Source organism: Maylandia zebra, linkage group LG12 (assembly GCF_041146795.1).
Source record: "Maylandia zebra isolate NMK-2024a linkage group LG12, Mzebra_GT3a, whole genome shotgun sequence".
NCBI lineage: Eukaryota > Metazoa > Chordata > Actinopteri > Cichliformes > Cichlidae > Maylandia > Maylandia zebra.
Window position 1 is genome coordinate 9,931,475 of NC_135178.1, and position 16,259 is coordinate 9,947,733.

At 37.9% G+C, this 16,259-nt stretch overlaps 2 protein-coding genes and 1 long non-coding RNA gene across 3 annotated transcripts; all 3 read left to right on the plus strand.

Moving 5' to 3' along the window:
* Positions 1-404: 404 nt before the first annotated feature.
* On the plus strand, positions 405-5,739 carry LOC143421340 (uncharacterized). The gene is made up of 7 exons (XM_076890454.1): positions 405-954; positions 1,263-1,484; positions 2,167-2,330; positions 3,196-3,373; positions 3,490-3,698; positions 4,248-4,458; positions 5,374-5,739. Exons 1-7 carry the CDS (start codon positions 918-920, stop codon positions 5,490-5,492), a joined length of 1,140 nt encoding a protein of 379 aa, XP_076746569.1. The 5' UTR covers positions 405-917; the 3' UTR covers positions 5,493-5,739.
* Positions 5,740-7,589: 1,850 nt separating this feature from the next.
* Positions 7,590-11,065, plus strand: LOC143421453 (uncharacterized). Its single transcript, XR_013101101.1, has 4 exons — positions 7,590-8,070; positions 8,810-8,869; positions 9,564-9,696; positions 10,929-11,065. It is a non-coding gene; the product is annotated as an uncharacterized LOC143421453 (long non-coding RNA).
* A 689-nt stretch (positions 11,066-11,754) lies between these two features.
* Positions 11,755-14,457, plus strand: LOC143421452 (uncharacterized). Its single transcript, XM_076890664.1, has 6 exons — positions 11,755-11,808; positions 11,910-12,181; positions 12,328-12,547; positions 12,677-12,986; positions 13,091-13,259; positions 13,780-14,457. Coding segments are annotated over exons 2-6 (828 nt in total). The 5' UTR covers positions 11,755-11,808; positions 11,910-12,179; the 3' UTR covers positions 13,907-14,457.
* Positions 14,458-16,259: the final 1,802 nt, after the last annotated feature.

Here is a 16,259-nt window from a genome sequence, read left to right on the forward strand (position 1 = left end):
ATTACTTAAGTAGCACTTCAGATTACTTTCAATGCAGAAACATTATGAATATAGTCTAGATTCTCAAATACTTTGCATTTTCTTATCATAACTAACCTAAACAGAATTTATCAGTCATTTGGCAAACACAATAAATTATGTTGCATAACTTATCATTGAAAATAAATATCTATGTAAGTGTATGGAATTATTAGTTTGTTAACCTACTTAGTACACACAACACAAAAATATAAGCCAAGTTATGGGTGTCAAATTAGAACTGGAATGTTCCACTTAACCAAAGTATTAAAACCCAAACACTTTGTATCAAGTGCTACTATGGTAGCTGATAAGACATTAACGATATACATTCACTTACTTGTTGTTGTGTGTTGTGCTGTCCGATGTCAGTCAAAGCTCTGTCGATTTTTCTAAAAAAATTAATAAATTCTTGTAGCTTTCATAACAATGACAGAAACTGACAACTGTATTAACTTATTGGCAAAGGTGCACATACCGTTTTTTCCATCTGGTCAAAGTACGTGAAGGAACGTTTTTCCGCATCCAGTCTATTTCACTTGTGTCAGATCTATAATGTTTTCTTTTCGGCATCACTGGCTCTTAAGTTACAAAACTCAGTTGGAATGTCAGTATAGTCTATAATCTGTGAAAAACATATTCTACCGCCAAATAGAGAAAATACTGACGTAGAGCATGAACTCAAAAATTTGTTTTCAGCTGTGAGTGCCATGATTGGTTAAGTGTACGGTCAAATATGAGGATACACCAATCAAAGGCAAAGTAGGGCGGGCCATGCTGCAGCGTACAGGTGGCCAGCTTTCACCGCGAGACCTCACACGGTCCTCATCAGGTAACGGCTTCCTTACGTAATTTAACAACAAGCGGGAAATCGGTCTAATAAAGTGTGTCTTGCAAAGATGGAGACTACGGAGACGAATAAAACTAATATCAGAGGTAAGTCGCCTAAATGTTTTCGAATTTGAATGACTTAGCTTAAGCTAATAGCTTGCTAAAAGTGGTTTGATGTTTTACGGGTCACATAGAAACAAGTGACCAACGTGGAAATGCTCTCTTCAGAGAATTATGCATGCGACATAGCACTTGGTGTCATTAAAATGGTTCAAACGGTAAAAGTATGCCTATAGAAACCATGTCAAATAGAATATTTTTTGATAAGAAAAAGCCTTTATTAGCATATAGCCTGTAGCATTCTAGCTAGGAAAAAGCAATTCTTTTTTTCCTCCCCCCTTCATTTACTACAGAACACGAGGAGAGGAAGTTTGCAGTGGTGCAGTGGAGTGAAGGGGAGGACTATGGAAAGCTTAGTGAAGTAAAAACTGTTAACATACGGGGGTATGATGACTCCAAGATGGACCAGCATGGGAATCCCATTTCCACTTACTCGGCAGTTATTGAATGGCGCCATGGGAAGAAACAGCGAGGAGGGTGGCCACATTACAGGGGCACTGTTGTTTTTGTCTCTGGTAAGTAATTGTTAATGATTTGAAATGTAGAATGTCCTTCTCTACTTGAAAGTAGTTCTCTAAAGAAAAACTGAATTCACTCTTTAAAGTCATGTGCTTACTTCGTTTTTCCAGGGAGCTGAAGACTGTACTACATGTTTACTTAATATACATTAAGTATACATTACATAAAGTCGCAACAGTTTTGTATTTTATCACTCGTCTTTACTCTGCTCTAAGTAAAAGTTTACATATTAACACAGTAAATCTCCTAAATGTGGCTCCTACTCCTTTTAACCCTAACCCCTGACTAATGAGATGGTTGCTTTTAGATGTTGAATAGTTGTATATTTTATGTTTCACATGTATGGAAATTCTGTGAAATAGGAATTGTTTGTTTTTTTGCTAAATGCACTATGTGAATCGCAACTCAACACAAAACTAGACACTGTTACTGCTGTCTTCTTCTTCTCTTTCTCTATCCCATATACAAATGTTCTCTTTTCTTTGTTAGCTCTCTCTTTCACACAGGTCGAAGAACCATTCCAGTGTTCAGTTGTGTTTTTAGTCAGGAGTAAAAAATAACATTCATTACTGCAATTACCTGAAAACAGGACATAGTCTGGTGATTTAAAAAAAAAACACCTGTGGAGTAATGAGGGGATTGTTGTAATGTCTTTTTGTTTCCTCCTTTGTGCTCTAGCTACTCGTTTTGAGGCAGCTCGGAAAATTAATGCACTGCTGAAGGAAAATGAACCAGAGGACCTGACCAAGAGGGTATCTGTCCATCCTGAAAACTATCAGGATGATTCTGATGACTCCGATCCAAATGAGACTCTGATTCTGTCGCAGCCATTGCAACTCAAGGTGACATTTCACTTGGAACCATTTTGTAGTATCCGTGTTTTACATGTTATCTAAACACTCCATCTTTAAATATTGGCTTCTAGGCTAGTGTCAGTCATTAGGAAACCATTATATACATGTTTTCATGTGGAAAATGAAACATTTTAGGTGATGGCTCCTTTAAAAAGTTGACACTATTGTATTGTACATCTACCATTGGATGGAGTCTATGCAGGCTACAGCCTTATGAAACGGGACAGTGTAGCCTGCAAGTAGCATTTCCTGGTTATGTCTGAACATCCTCACCATCTTTCTATTATGTTACACACCATTTCTGTCACCAAGCAATGACTGTAGTACTTCTCTTTCCCTAAAAAAAAAAAATATATTTTACTGATTTTTACCTTTTTCAGATCAGATATAATTTTAAAACTGAAACGTATTTACATTTAAGAAAAGGAACTCCACCAGTGGTCCCCCTATTCTACTGCACACAAAGGTCATTTGTATACAATGATTGTCAGGATTTGTTAAAGGAAAAAATCACTTGTAGCCACCTAAATTGAATTATGGTAAACTTTTTTTTTTTTTAACTGTATTCAAATGAGCCCAATCTTTGGAACAGGCCTAGTTACAGTTCTGTGATGTGCAGTACCAGTTAAAAGTTTGGACACACTTTCCCATTATATTTAATTGTAAAATTGTACAAACTTTTGACTGGTACTGTATGTGGCTAAGAAATCAGCTCTTTGAAGTATGCACCCTACACTTTGTGGCACAGCTATTGAATCTGTTGTCTTTACACTTTAGATTCATAACTTTTATGGCAGCTTTGAGTATTTTATGTAAATTCCTCTTCTTTCTCGCTATCTTTTTTCATGTCCAGAAGTCAAAGGCTCCTTCAAAGAAAGACCCTGCACAGGAATTCCTTGCAATGTACAGTCATTCACCACCTTCAGTCGCTTATGGTGAAAAAAGTCCAAAAAAGACAGTAATTGGTCTAAAGCGGAAGATCCAAGACCTGAAACAAGAGAATGATAAACTGAAGGAGTTGCTTGTCCAAGGTATCACTTCCTATCACTAATTTAACAATTAAACAGCCAATATATTTGAAAAAGTCACTCTAGCCTATGTATAAACCATTCTGGTAATCATTTTTTTATTCATTTACTATATATAGATGTGCCAGAACTCATGAAGACGATGAAAAAGGTGATTAATTTGGCTGAACCTCTTAAGAGATCCAGTTTTGAGCTTCCCCAGATTTCTCCGCAGTCCACGCCCGGTTCATCATCAGATGGTTCGCTGCTGCCCCCTCCCAAATCCACTTCATCCTTCTCAACACCAGCATCTGTCATTCTATCAACAAAGGAATCCCAGTCATCAAAGGTAATGGAATTTTAAAGAATAAATAGATGAAGTGCATAAATTGGATCTACTGTCTTTCTACTTACAGTTGATCCAACCTTGAACACAATACCAATAAAAGTTTTGACGGACTTTCCTATTAGATTTAATGGGAAAATATGTCAAAACTTTTAAATTGGTACTCTACTTATTAGTATGATGGATCTAATTCAAGTGTTAAATTCATTGACTGTGTTTCTGCTGTGAAGTTTCCCTTCTTAACAAAGGAGTCTATGGGGATTGACTCTGTTTTAGAGCCAGCCCCTGGTGGAGCAGAGGCAAACTACAATTTTTCTACAAAAGCTTCACTTTTGCATGGGAATGCCTGTGCGAGTAACAAGTGATGCAGAAAAAAGTTTTGCAATCCAGTAGCTTAGCATCCGGACATTGCAGGTGAACGACGGCTCCGGGAATATACATAAATGTCACTGCCTTCAAAACTAGACGAGAAACAGAGTTTTAAGTCTGGAAAGGTATGTAGTTGTTCTTTACGTCTCTTATATTGATCAAAATGTCTTTTTGTTGGAACAGGTGGAGATTTATCCTGGGACTGGAGTCATGGTAGAGAAACTGGCCTGGGCCTATGCTACTAATGCAAATTCATCTACAACCTTTGTGAGGCATCTGCTCACAGCAGTCTTCCCTGTGGAAATATTGCTAGTGAGCAATCTTCGAGGGGGAAAACGAGGCAGAGGACATGCACGTTTACCGCTCGACAAAAATAAATTGGATGCCATCTACAGTAAGTTTTTAGCTTTTTATGGCATGTTTTCGCAGTTGTCCACACTTCTGGCATTTAAAGATAACAAAGGACCAATGAAAAACAAGGGCCACACATATGAAGAATATCTTCTTAACATTTATGCATATATTATTGTTGATGAAGAAAGGCCTCCACCAAATAGAGGATTCTAGTTGATCTTTTTTGAGTTATATCCAGATGAATGAATGGTCTTTTCATGACATACTATTGTAGGCCTTAGATTTCTCTGTAGGCCTTTCATTTCCTTTATGGTGCATTTTGTTTGTCCAACTACAAAGTAACAAATGATGGTAGATAAGTATTTTACATTCTGGATGTTCTTGCATTTGATGTATTTCAGTGACTGCGTTTACATGCAGCCGATAACCCATTCAAAACTGGAATGTTAGCAATAACCCGGTCACACATGGCTTTAAAATACCGGCAAAAATCCAAATATAAATCTTGGAGTTACCAAATATTTTTGTGAGAAAAGGGTCATGTAAAACCTCTATCGGCATATCGCCATCAGAATGAAAATGGATTTGTGTTTTGCACATGTTCTATTCCCGCGGAATCCTGGTCTTTTGAGTAGAGGAACTTTGTGTATGTGCCGTCTGGCTCTCTGTGACTCTCTCATCTCATGCATGTGAATGAGTTATTCCGAATGTTTCAGAACCCTGAATAGTGAGCCTAACTCGACCATAACCTGAATATTGGCTGTATGTAAATGTAGTCAATGTAGTGAACCGCTCCATGCATCGTCTGCAAATTTCAAAGCTGGCACCATTAGATATTAAGACTGATTAATGCAGGATCATTGCACTATTGTTTAAGATCATTGGGTTCTTTTACACTACTAATTCTGTTCTTGTCATCACCCCCCCCCCCCCCTGCATTTTTGTACATATATAGGTGCAACCCTTGAGAAGTGGCCTGGGACCCATCCTTCCAGCATTGGTACTACAATCAATGCCAAGATCACAGAACTCCGGGCCAGAAATAAAAATGTCTCTGTCACAGCATCCCCATAACTTGACTTTCGATGTCTCATTTGGCATGTTATTATAATGCCAATTCATGTTTTATCTATTAAAGATAGATTGTTTGTTTTGTTTTTTAAGTGGGCAGGTTTTTTGCCCTCCAAAGTTTTACTCATGTTAGCAGGTAAAAGTTCCACAAATTTGCAGCAAAAGGTATGCAGCTTAGCATGCTCTTTAAACAATAGAGCTTAGATTAGGTTAAATATTTCTGTGAAATATTAGTATGTGACTGTTATATCAGAATAATAAAAGTTAATTGAATTTAAAGATTGCCCAGTATTCATGTTTTTTGTTTTTGTTTTCTTCAGTATTACAATACATTGACTGCCGACCTGTCAAAGAAAGTTATGTTGGCTTACGAGTTTGTCTTTGCATTGCTAGTTTTTAACTGATGTTGGTCAAGCAGGGGCAAATGATACTGTTGTCTTTTTCATATGTGATAGATTTTTTTTTTTTTTTTCTAGTAATGTTAATTTGTATAAAATTAATAATTAAGTTTATAGGTTTTTTATGAGATGAGATTTAAGAATTCTTAGAAGAAAAATGTAAAAAAAAGAATAGTTTACCATAAAAATGTATTGCCGGAACATAAAGTGAAAACATATGTAATCTAACATATTCTTAGAATATATGTATAAAAAGCATTTAAAAAAAAGAGATTATTGCCCTGCAAACTACATTTACTTTACATATAAAAAAAAATTATCTAACATATTTTGTTCATATATGTAAAGCATATGTCTTTATGACAATTATGTACTAAAAACTATGCAAATATTATATGGAACATCTATGGAATACATACTTTGACATGTACTTTCCTTATATAACTCATACTTAGTTTTAACATGATCCTTATGTGATCCACTTTATTATCATGTATGAAAGTAACCCGAAAGTGGCCACTTTCAGGAGTAAATCATACAAGCCTTATATGATTCACTATATATGGAGCAAACTAAAGCTGATGCAAATCTTTTCTAAGTTTTTTATATTTCTTTAACATATGGGTTTTATACGTTTTTTATATTTCTTTTCCGTATGGGAACAAAGGAGTGGCTCCGTAAGAAGCATTTGAAAGTCCTGGAGTGGCCTAGCCAGTCTCCAGACCTCAACCCCATAGAAAATCTGTGGCGGGAGTTGAAAGTCCGTGTTGCTCGGCGACAGCCCCAAAACATCACTGCTCTCGAGAAGATCTGCATGGAGGAATGGGCCAAAATACCAGCTACTGTGTGTGCAAACCTGGTAAAGACCTATAGTAAACGTTTGACCTCTGTTATTGCCAACAAAGGTTATGTTACAAAGTATTGAGTTGTATTTTTGTTATTGACCAAATACTTATTTTCCACCCTGATTTACGAACAAATTCTTTACAAATCCTACCATGTGGATTCATGGATTTTTTTTTTCACATTCTGTCTCTCACAGTTGAAGTGTACCTCTGGTGCAAATTACTGACCTCTGTCATCATTTTAGGTGGGGAAACTTGCACAATCGGTGGCTGACTAAATACTTTTTTGCCCCACTGTAGATCAACTTACCTCAGAATATATACACTGTAAAAAAAAGGGCAGTGAAATTGACATAAAAACCATGTAAAACCCCTACAGAAATGTATAGTAAACCCCAAAACACAACTTTCCTGTTTCGATCACAGTGAATTATTGTAAACCTTTAAACAGAATGTTCCTGTTATATTTACAACATGAATGTGTGATTATAATCAAATTTATTGGTTAAAACTACAAATACTGTGAATAAAAACAGTGAAACACCGTAATACTCATAACCAAACAATCATGTTAATTTGACATGCAAATACTGTAAAAATCACAGTTTTAGTCAGTTTTTCTTAAAAACACATGACCTATATGTAAGTCACTTTACAACTGCATGGATGTACTGGGCCTACTTTTAACATGATTCATGAAATGATGCAAAGTCATGGATAGGACTAATAAAAATGTTTTCACAGAAGATGTCATTGTGAACCTGAGAGGTTGCCTCTCCATTTATAGGCTATATAAAAATATACAATTAAAATTGTTTACATCGTGTTTTTTTCTTAAATCATTCGGGCTATTTGCAGCCTATTGTAGGGTAACCAATAAGAAATTATTATTTAACGACTAAGTAATGCTTCTGTCATAATGCTTGTATTCTTTATGTTTCTTTTAATTGCAATGTGATACTTAGACTAGAATACTTTTTTGGGTTAGGTCAGCAATGTCTCATTATTACAGGCTAAACAAACTTACAGTGCCTCCCATAGGATCTCTATGGTGCCTCATCTCCACAGAGCTGTAAGCTACTTCAGGCCACTCACCGTTGCACTGAGCGCGCCTAATTTTGAATGTGCATCTGAAGCTCGTCTCTGATTGGATAATGACGTGAGGGCGGGAGGAGAAAAGCGCCTAGTTCACGACTATAGCTAACGAGCCAGCACGAGAGAGAAGACGGGAGAAGAAAACGTTGAACTTTCAGCAACTACGTTGTTAGGACAAATTACAAACATACGATTTCAAGTGTTTTTTGAGGATCTGTGTTTGTTCGTCAGAAAGTCTGCACGGTAAGTTCAATATCTTGGCGACGTTTTTTCGAGATAAAAGCACCAGTTGATATTTAGACCAATGCTCATAACCTAGCGCTAGCATGCTAGTTCAGCTGAAAAGCACAGGCAAACTTTTGAAATACTAAAAATGATCATCTGCGTCTTTTGTAAAAAGGTATTGGTCACATTAAGAGGCTATGTACTACATTGCAGAGTGCATAAGAATGAGCCTTGTTGTATTTTTAAATGTGTTGGCGCCAATTGCAGCCAAACATTCACCACGTACTCTGCTTTCAAGGGGCATTTTTATCGTGTGCACAATGCACCTGCACTTCAAGCTACTCCTAAAGCTCTTGTTGCAGATTTAAAATGTGCGGTTTCATTATGTGCCCGCCATTTTCAAACAGTGAAAGAGCTAGTGTCTCACTTAAACGATCATATTGCAGAGGGCAGGTCTGTGTCATGTCCAGTAAGTGGTTGTAAGCATATGTTTACAAAAAAGTCATCATTTACTTCTCACATGTGTAGGAAGCATAAAGCTTGTTCCCCAGATGGTATTGATGACATGTACAAGGAATCTCGTCCTCAGCCCCCAAATGACAGTACAGAATATTCAGAAAACACACATGAAACCATGGCATCTGCTAGTTCAGCCAGTGATATGCCAGAGAAGGATAGTCATTCTTATCTCAGAAACATGTGTCTCTTTTACCTTAAACTGCAAGAACAGCTGCTAATTCCTGCCTCTACTATACAGAGTATTGCTGAGGAAATGCAGAATGTGCACGAATTGGGTCAAGCCTACACAATTAATAAGGTAAGTTGTTTACTAAAAAATGAAATGAACCTATCAGATGAAGCAGTCACTAAAATCTGTGACTGCATTAAAGAGTCACACCAGAAATCAAATATTCAAAAAAAATGTTTAAATACACAGAACCCAAGAAAGTGCCATTGGGAATGGATGAAAACATGACAGAAAAATGTGCTTACTACATACCAGTTGGAGAAACCCTGAAGAGCTTTTTAGAGTCACAGTTATGGAGGAATACACAGTCACAACAGTTTGGGGGTCCTGATGTAGAAATTTTTAAGGATTTATATGATGGCAAAATTTTCAAATGTCACCAGTTCTTTAATGAAAACCCTGAAAGCCTCAAACTGATTTTGTACCAAGATTCATTTGAGGTAGTGAATCCCCTGGGTTCTGCTAAAAAAAACGCACAAACTTCTTGCAGTCTGTCATTAGCAAATTTACACATTCATTTGCGTTCAAATACAGATAACATGTTTTTAGTCTTGTTGTGTGTTGAGAATGACTTCAAGCGCTTTGGAATAGCCAAAGTTTTCTCAGAGTTGTTGGCAGATCTGAAATCTTTGGAGACAGATGGAATAGATGTAGATGGAGAAACAGTAAAAGGGGGTCTTTACTGTATTGCTGGGGACAACTTGGGTTCTCATTGCATAGGAGGGTTTACAGAAAACTTCAGCTGCTCTCAATATTTTTGCAGGTACTGTGAAGTAACACGAAGTGAGTTTTATGCTGATCCGAATGCCTGTGGTCCTCCACGCACTCCAGAGACATATGACGCGGCTGTTGCTGATCTCCAGTCTGAAACTATCCAAGACGTCAGAGGAATAAAGGTAAACTCCATCTTCAATACCCTTCAGTCTTTTCACGTATCCCAGCCTGGTCTCCCACCTTGTCTAGGTCATGACCTCTTTGAAGGAGTTGCGTCATATGATCTAGCACTGTACCTGAAGAACATTATAAAAAATGGTTCACATACTCCCTTCTAAACAGACGCATTAAACAGTTTAAATATAAAGGATCCGAAGCACTTACAAAGCCATGTACTGTCAAACCTGACGGATCCAAATTATCAGGGCAAGCCGTTCAAAACTGGAACCTTTTGAGATTGCTGCCAGTTTTGATTGGTGACAAAGTACAAAACCATGAGGATGAAGTATGGCAGTTAGCTCTCCAGTTGAAAGACATTGTGGATCTTATTTGTGCTCAGAGCATTTCCTTGTCCCAGATAGCATTCGCTGACATTTTGATTCAAGAATATTTGGAGATGAGAGAGATGTTGTTTCCTGGAATTAAACTAAAACCCAAGCACCACTATTTGCGCCATTATTCAGCATTGTTGTTGCAATTTGGTCCATTGATGAGGTTATGGACGCTTAGGTTTGAATGTAAACACAGTTACTTCAAAAGATGTGCCAGACACTTGAAAAGCTTCAAAAATATTTGTCAAACTTTGTCAACACGTCATCAGATGTATCAGGCTTATCTTTTAGCAGGGCAAGAATGCCGTGAACTGCTGCAAGTCAAGGAGAGCTGTGCGTTTTATCCCAACCTCTACAGTGACACTATTCAGCATGCGGTCAGGGAGTTAGCTTTTTCAGAAAGCAATACCACAGTTACCACAGACATTCAGTACAAGGGCACTGCATATAAAAAGGGACAGTTTCTTGTGTACAGAAATGACGAGTGTATGGAGTTTGGTGAACTTCTACTCATCTTGATTCAAAATGACACATCTGTGTATGTTCTAATGGATATCCACAAAGGCATCTTCCTCTCAGAATACCATCTGTATTCTGTGACAAAGGACAGTCTTGGGTTACAGTGCATCAACATTAATGACCTGCATGATTTCTATCCTTTGGTATCATACATTCTTCAAGAATACCGAGTCATTCCACTAAAGCATAGTATTGTGGCAAAATAATGTCCAACTAATAGCTCACTTCTCACTGTAAATAGTTTAACATTAATATAAGTGTCACCTGATCCCCACCCTGCTCCATCAAGTGTATGAACTGTATGTGATTTTCTATTTTGTTTGGATGTGGCATTTCTTCTTCAGTGCAAGTATGAGTGACTCAGAGCGAACCTTCCTAGATGTCGCCATCACGGAAGTCCTACCAGAACTTCAAGCTGTGAACAAAAACATCCTGGAGGAGCACTTGCAGTCCATTGGAGTTGAGACAAGTGATGATCTATGCTTCGTAACGGAGGCAGATTTGATGACAGTGTAGTGTTCTGTTGCAGAGTGTAGCAACTCCGATCAAACACCAAGCTAAACCTCTGTCAATGAATACACGAGTCCGAGTAGAGTTGACTTTTTACTCAGAATCTTCATTTGACAAGTGGTGAAAACTGTAGTTGAAAGGAAATACAGAATAGAAAAAATGATCGTTTACATAAATATTGCATCACGAAATAACTCAAAATGTGACCTTACACCTTCGTGTTAGCTTTAGCAACAGTAATGATCATCATCAAAACTGCCTTTTTTAACATGTACAAATCAACCTCCATGAATCACAAATAAAATGTAATTTTTCACAAATACCACTACTTATGCCTTTTTAACACCTTCATCGTGAAATATATACACTTACGGCGTTGCCTGAACAATGTTCCCAAGTGGATGGCTGTGGATAAGCCTCAGAGCAAGACCACATGTCACTCTCCCTCTTAGAGAACCAGGAAGAGGAATTAAACAGGAAATGAAGCAATACAGGTAACCCACCAGGAAGTGAGGTTATTAGCAAGTTCACCTTCAAAATTAAAGCTTCTTAACATTTTTAACTCTTTTTACTGTTCTTTCTAACTTAAATACATACAAAAGAATTACTTTAAGCAAACATTAAAGATAAATTAAATAAATGCCTTTGAGGCATCACAGACAGCATTAAGACCTGTACAAGCAAGAAAGCTTCTTTCTGCTTGGAAACAGAAATGTAAGTAAAAACAACAAACAACTATTCAAACTCAAAAGCAGAGATGGTCATGAACAGACATACAGTGTGAATCATAATTGTATTTGTTTTGTAATTTAAAGACCAAACTCCAGAGAACAGCTCGCTATCATCTGTGGAAGCCTCATCAACCCAGTCGCTGTCATTGCTCTCACTTTCACCCCAAAGTCTATCGTCGACCTCCTCCAGCAGCCCAGGATGTGACACACAATGGGATGACAACTTTGAAATTCCATGGAGTAAACTTCCTGCAGAAGTGATGCATTTTCTTGAGAGGGGGAAAAGGCCTCGCCCAAAACTGAGGAGGCAAATGGTCCGGATTGTTGTGACTGAGATGATGGAAAAATGCCCACATGTAGGTAGAAAACATTCAATTGACGTTGCAAGAAAAATGGTGGCAAAATATCCCAATTCTCTGCAAGATTTAATAGAGGGTGAGATTGTTGGCGCAGGCTACCTTTCACTTGTCAAACAGTTACATTTTCAATTCTGTTCTGCAAGGCGCACTTCAACACCCAAAATAAGAAAAAGAAAACATCAGACTGACTCAGACCACACAGACGAGATCCCTTTAGAAGAAAGAGCAGCCATGCAGGATACATACGGGTGCATTAAATGGAATGTAGAATTTCTGCCTCTTGAAGAAACTCCAGAGAGCCAACAGCAAAAGATGGAAAAACTCAAGGTGATGTTCCAGCAAGCTGACACCAATCCAGAAGAGGTAAAAAGTCTAATGAAGTCCACTTACTACACACAACGTCAACATGTCAATCAGGGGAAAAGTATCAAATGCCTTAGGGAGGAGTGGCCGTTTTGGTTTGATGAACTTGGCATGTCTGTCCACTTCAAGGAACTTACTGGGATTGACCTCAAAGAGACATTCACACGTAATTTGGATTTGAAGGGGAAAAGGCTACTGGACTACTTGACCACAGTTGCTGTCAGCAAAAGCAAGGTGTTCCTTCAGACTTATGCAAGGCTTCAGAGGATGCGGGGACCGCAGAGTGGCTGCTCAGATGATGTGAAAGAGATGGTCCTGCTTCTGCTCAGCTACTTTGAAGAGAAGGAGGAGTCCATGCTTCTCTGTGTTGAAGATACATGTCTGGCAGATGAGGTACAACTGGAGCAAGTGCCTCTGACACCCACTATTATCGTGTGTGGTAAGTCTGTTTCATAGCTCTCTCTCTTGTTAAGTGCACTTTTTATAGAATGTCATGTGACTGCCGTGTTTATTGATATAACCTGTTAAATAATTTGTTCACAGGACAGTCCTGCTATTCCTCAAGAAGATACATGCTGAGTATTGATCGGAACCTCGTCAGCACAAACATATCCTCCTTCATTTCTGCACTGTGCCTCATGTTCGGGAGCTACTACAATTTCAACATCCATTATCCATCTGAGCTGGCTTCCACTTTAGAGTTTCTTCAGAGGTGAACAAATATGGCTTTGTTATTTCTCATAACTGAGACTCTGGGATCTGGAGTCTGGCTTTGATGTGGTTCGAGTCCAGGTCTGGCTCTGAGTCTCGGTCGGCTTTGGAGCCGGTTTCAGTTGTTTTTTCTGTTTTTTGTTGTTGTTTTTTTTTTTTTTTTTGTTTGGTTTTTTAAAATACATTAACAGTCTGAATCCGGGTCCAAGCCTGGCCGAGACTCAGGGCTAGACCAAGCGTCAACTGACGTCTGACTACCTATAACCTTTGCTTTGGATTTTAACAATGCTAAAGTGTGACATATCACTGCATAAGACACTCGTGAAGGGTGCCAATACTTTTGACCATGCATTGTTCACTTCCCCACAGCATTTTGGTTATACTTTGTCTTGAACGTGGTCATGGCCATGACTGTGTGTATATATATGTATATACTTAATTTTTACTTACTTTGTACGTGTATTTTAACTGATCAATTATAAAAATGCTTAATAAACTTTTATATGATTGTTATTCTACAGGTGTTTCTTCTCCATAAACCCAGAAAAAGGAACCAAAGTAGAGAACAAAAACTCAAAGCGTCGTCTCAGTGTGAACCCTCGAGTCCTCACCCTGATTCAGGATCTTGCCGACCACAAGTGGCGCTAAGCCTAAATCTTGACTCTCTGTGGACTGTTAGTTTTACTTAGTTAATTTTGTTCCACAATGTGTACTGGAACCTTTTACTGGTCGAATGCATGAAGCCAATTCATGAAGATGTTCTTTCTTTGTAGGAATGTTCTTTATTTACATAAGAAAAGAAAAAAAACAACATGCTGCTACTGCAGTGTTTCTAGACCACATGTGTAGGTTTGTTTCACCACGTGGTTTTGCTGATGTTTTCTGACCAGGGCCATGGTTGTGGTGACAGCAGGGTGCGTGTCGCGTTGCACGGTGATTATGATCATTTTTGGCACAATATGTGTTTTTTGTTTTAAAGTCTTAACAGGTTATTTAACTTTTTCTGGTGGAGGGTCTAACAAATGCTTGTTTCATGAACATGGTTCTTGCTTTGCAGGAATGTTCCACAGCTTTTATAGCCTATATTTTGATTGAATTGTGTAGTTGCTGTGTGCCTTGCATATTGTGTTAGTTGGAAAAATGGATCCATTTGCTGTCATTTTGCTAATGTGGCTGCAAAATAAATTTCCCAAAAGTGATATTTTCCTCTCTTGTGTTTTCTCAAGATGTATTTTTGCATGTTTGGGTGTAGGCGTAGCAGTAAGAAATTTGCTGGGTTATGGTTAAAATTTTACATTAAAACATATAATATTCAGCATAGATTTTATGTATAATTTACAGAGCAGCTCCATTTAATATGCACTGTTTCACCGTAGTTCTACCATTTTAAATTAGTTCTTTGTACGATATTTCCCTGTTAATTTTGCAGTTTATGGATCCACAAAAAGCATTTATTACTTGTAAAAGATACAGGAAATAATGTATTTATATATCACATCTATGTGTGAAATTAACTTCTTTTTCCTGTAGATTTAACAGTTTTAATCTGAGATTCATTCACTGTAAATCAATTTACAAGTTGCATCTGTAAAGCGTTTTTACAGGAAGTCCCTGGTAACCCCAGCTGCCAGGGTTTTCCTGTAAAAACAGCACTTTTTTTTTTTTTTACAGTGTAAAGCATATAAACAATTACAGCAATATGATGCAACAAACACAGCAGTACTACTAATCCAAAATACTCAAAGCTTCATAGAACTGAAACAAACATTTATTTTTAGGTCCATTCTGCTGCTGATACTTTAGGTTTCTGAACATTAAACTGGTTGCTGCCTTTCATAGTGTTCAACTTGAAGGCCCTGAGTACTTTCTCCCACACTGAAAACACTGGAATGATAAAATTATTTGAACATTACCTAATAAGACTGATTCAGGACAAGCAATTAGTTATTTTAAACTTTCCTAGCAGTCCTTCACAAACAGGGAACAGTCTGTCTATTCTCTCCATCTGTCACCTGCTGCTGGCTCTTCCTCCTCCTCTTCCTCACACACTGCTGAGTTTGTCCTGGTGGATCATCAGGGGTGCAAAGCCTCACAGATGATGTGCAGCAGTGGGTCCTTCAGTCTGTCCTCACTCTGGACACTTGCAGTTGTCACACATGGAAATCAAATGTGTGATAAGCTGCAGGATTCAAACACAAGTGTAACTTATAAATACATGTTCATACTTTTATTCCACAATCAGAGAGAAAGAAAAAGAGAGAGAGTGCAGGACAGACAGATAGGTGACAGTCTCAGGTGTATACACTGCTACAAAACAGCACAAGAGAAGGAGGATTTAGTGTTTGTGTTATTACGAGTGCTAAACAAGAAGAGTTCCCAGATGGTACAGTGGACACATGTGTTTAAAGCATCTTTCTTTCAGCTTAACGAGTGAACCGTCAGCTCGTTCAAACACACGTTAAAGTCCGTTTGGCTCGACACCACCAAACAGAGGCAGCAATATAACATAGCTGACATTAACAGTGCAGGGAATCCTGCTTGTGAATTATCCATAAAATCATCACATTCTCTGTAAGATTAAGGTCAACTATTTAACGGCATATATTTTAAAGTAAAGGCTTTAAAACCAAGCTGACGCTGAAAGTACAAACATCACTAATGTCACATAACTTTGCCGATATGTGGCCAATGTTTTAATAATGTTATGTTTTAATGTTCTTCATTATTAAACATTCGCACATAAATAAGTGACATAATATTCAGCACTTACTTTTGAAAGTTTACTCTTTAGCCACCCCGCTTCAGGCATCCGCCGTTTTTTTCCAAACAAAATATCCACACCCACCGCCATGCTATGAATTGTGGGATATATGGGACCACGAAGTCTACATTGGACCACACTTCAAATTTGGGGAAATGAACTGCACATTTGTCAACCGCATTTGGAGTACACTTCGAATTGGGACACCCTTCCTCACGTCGCTGTGACGTAATCGGTCTC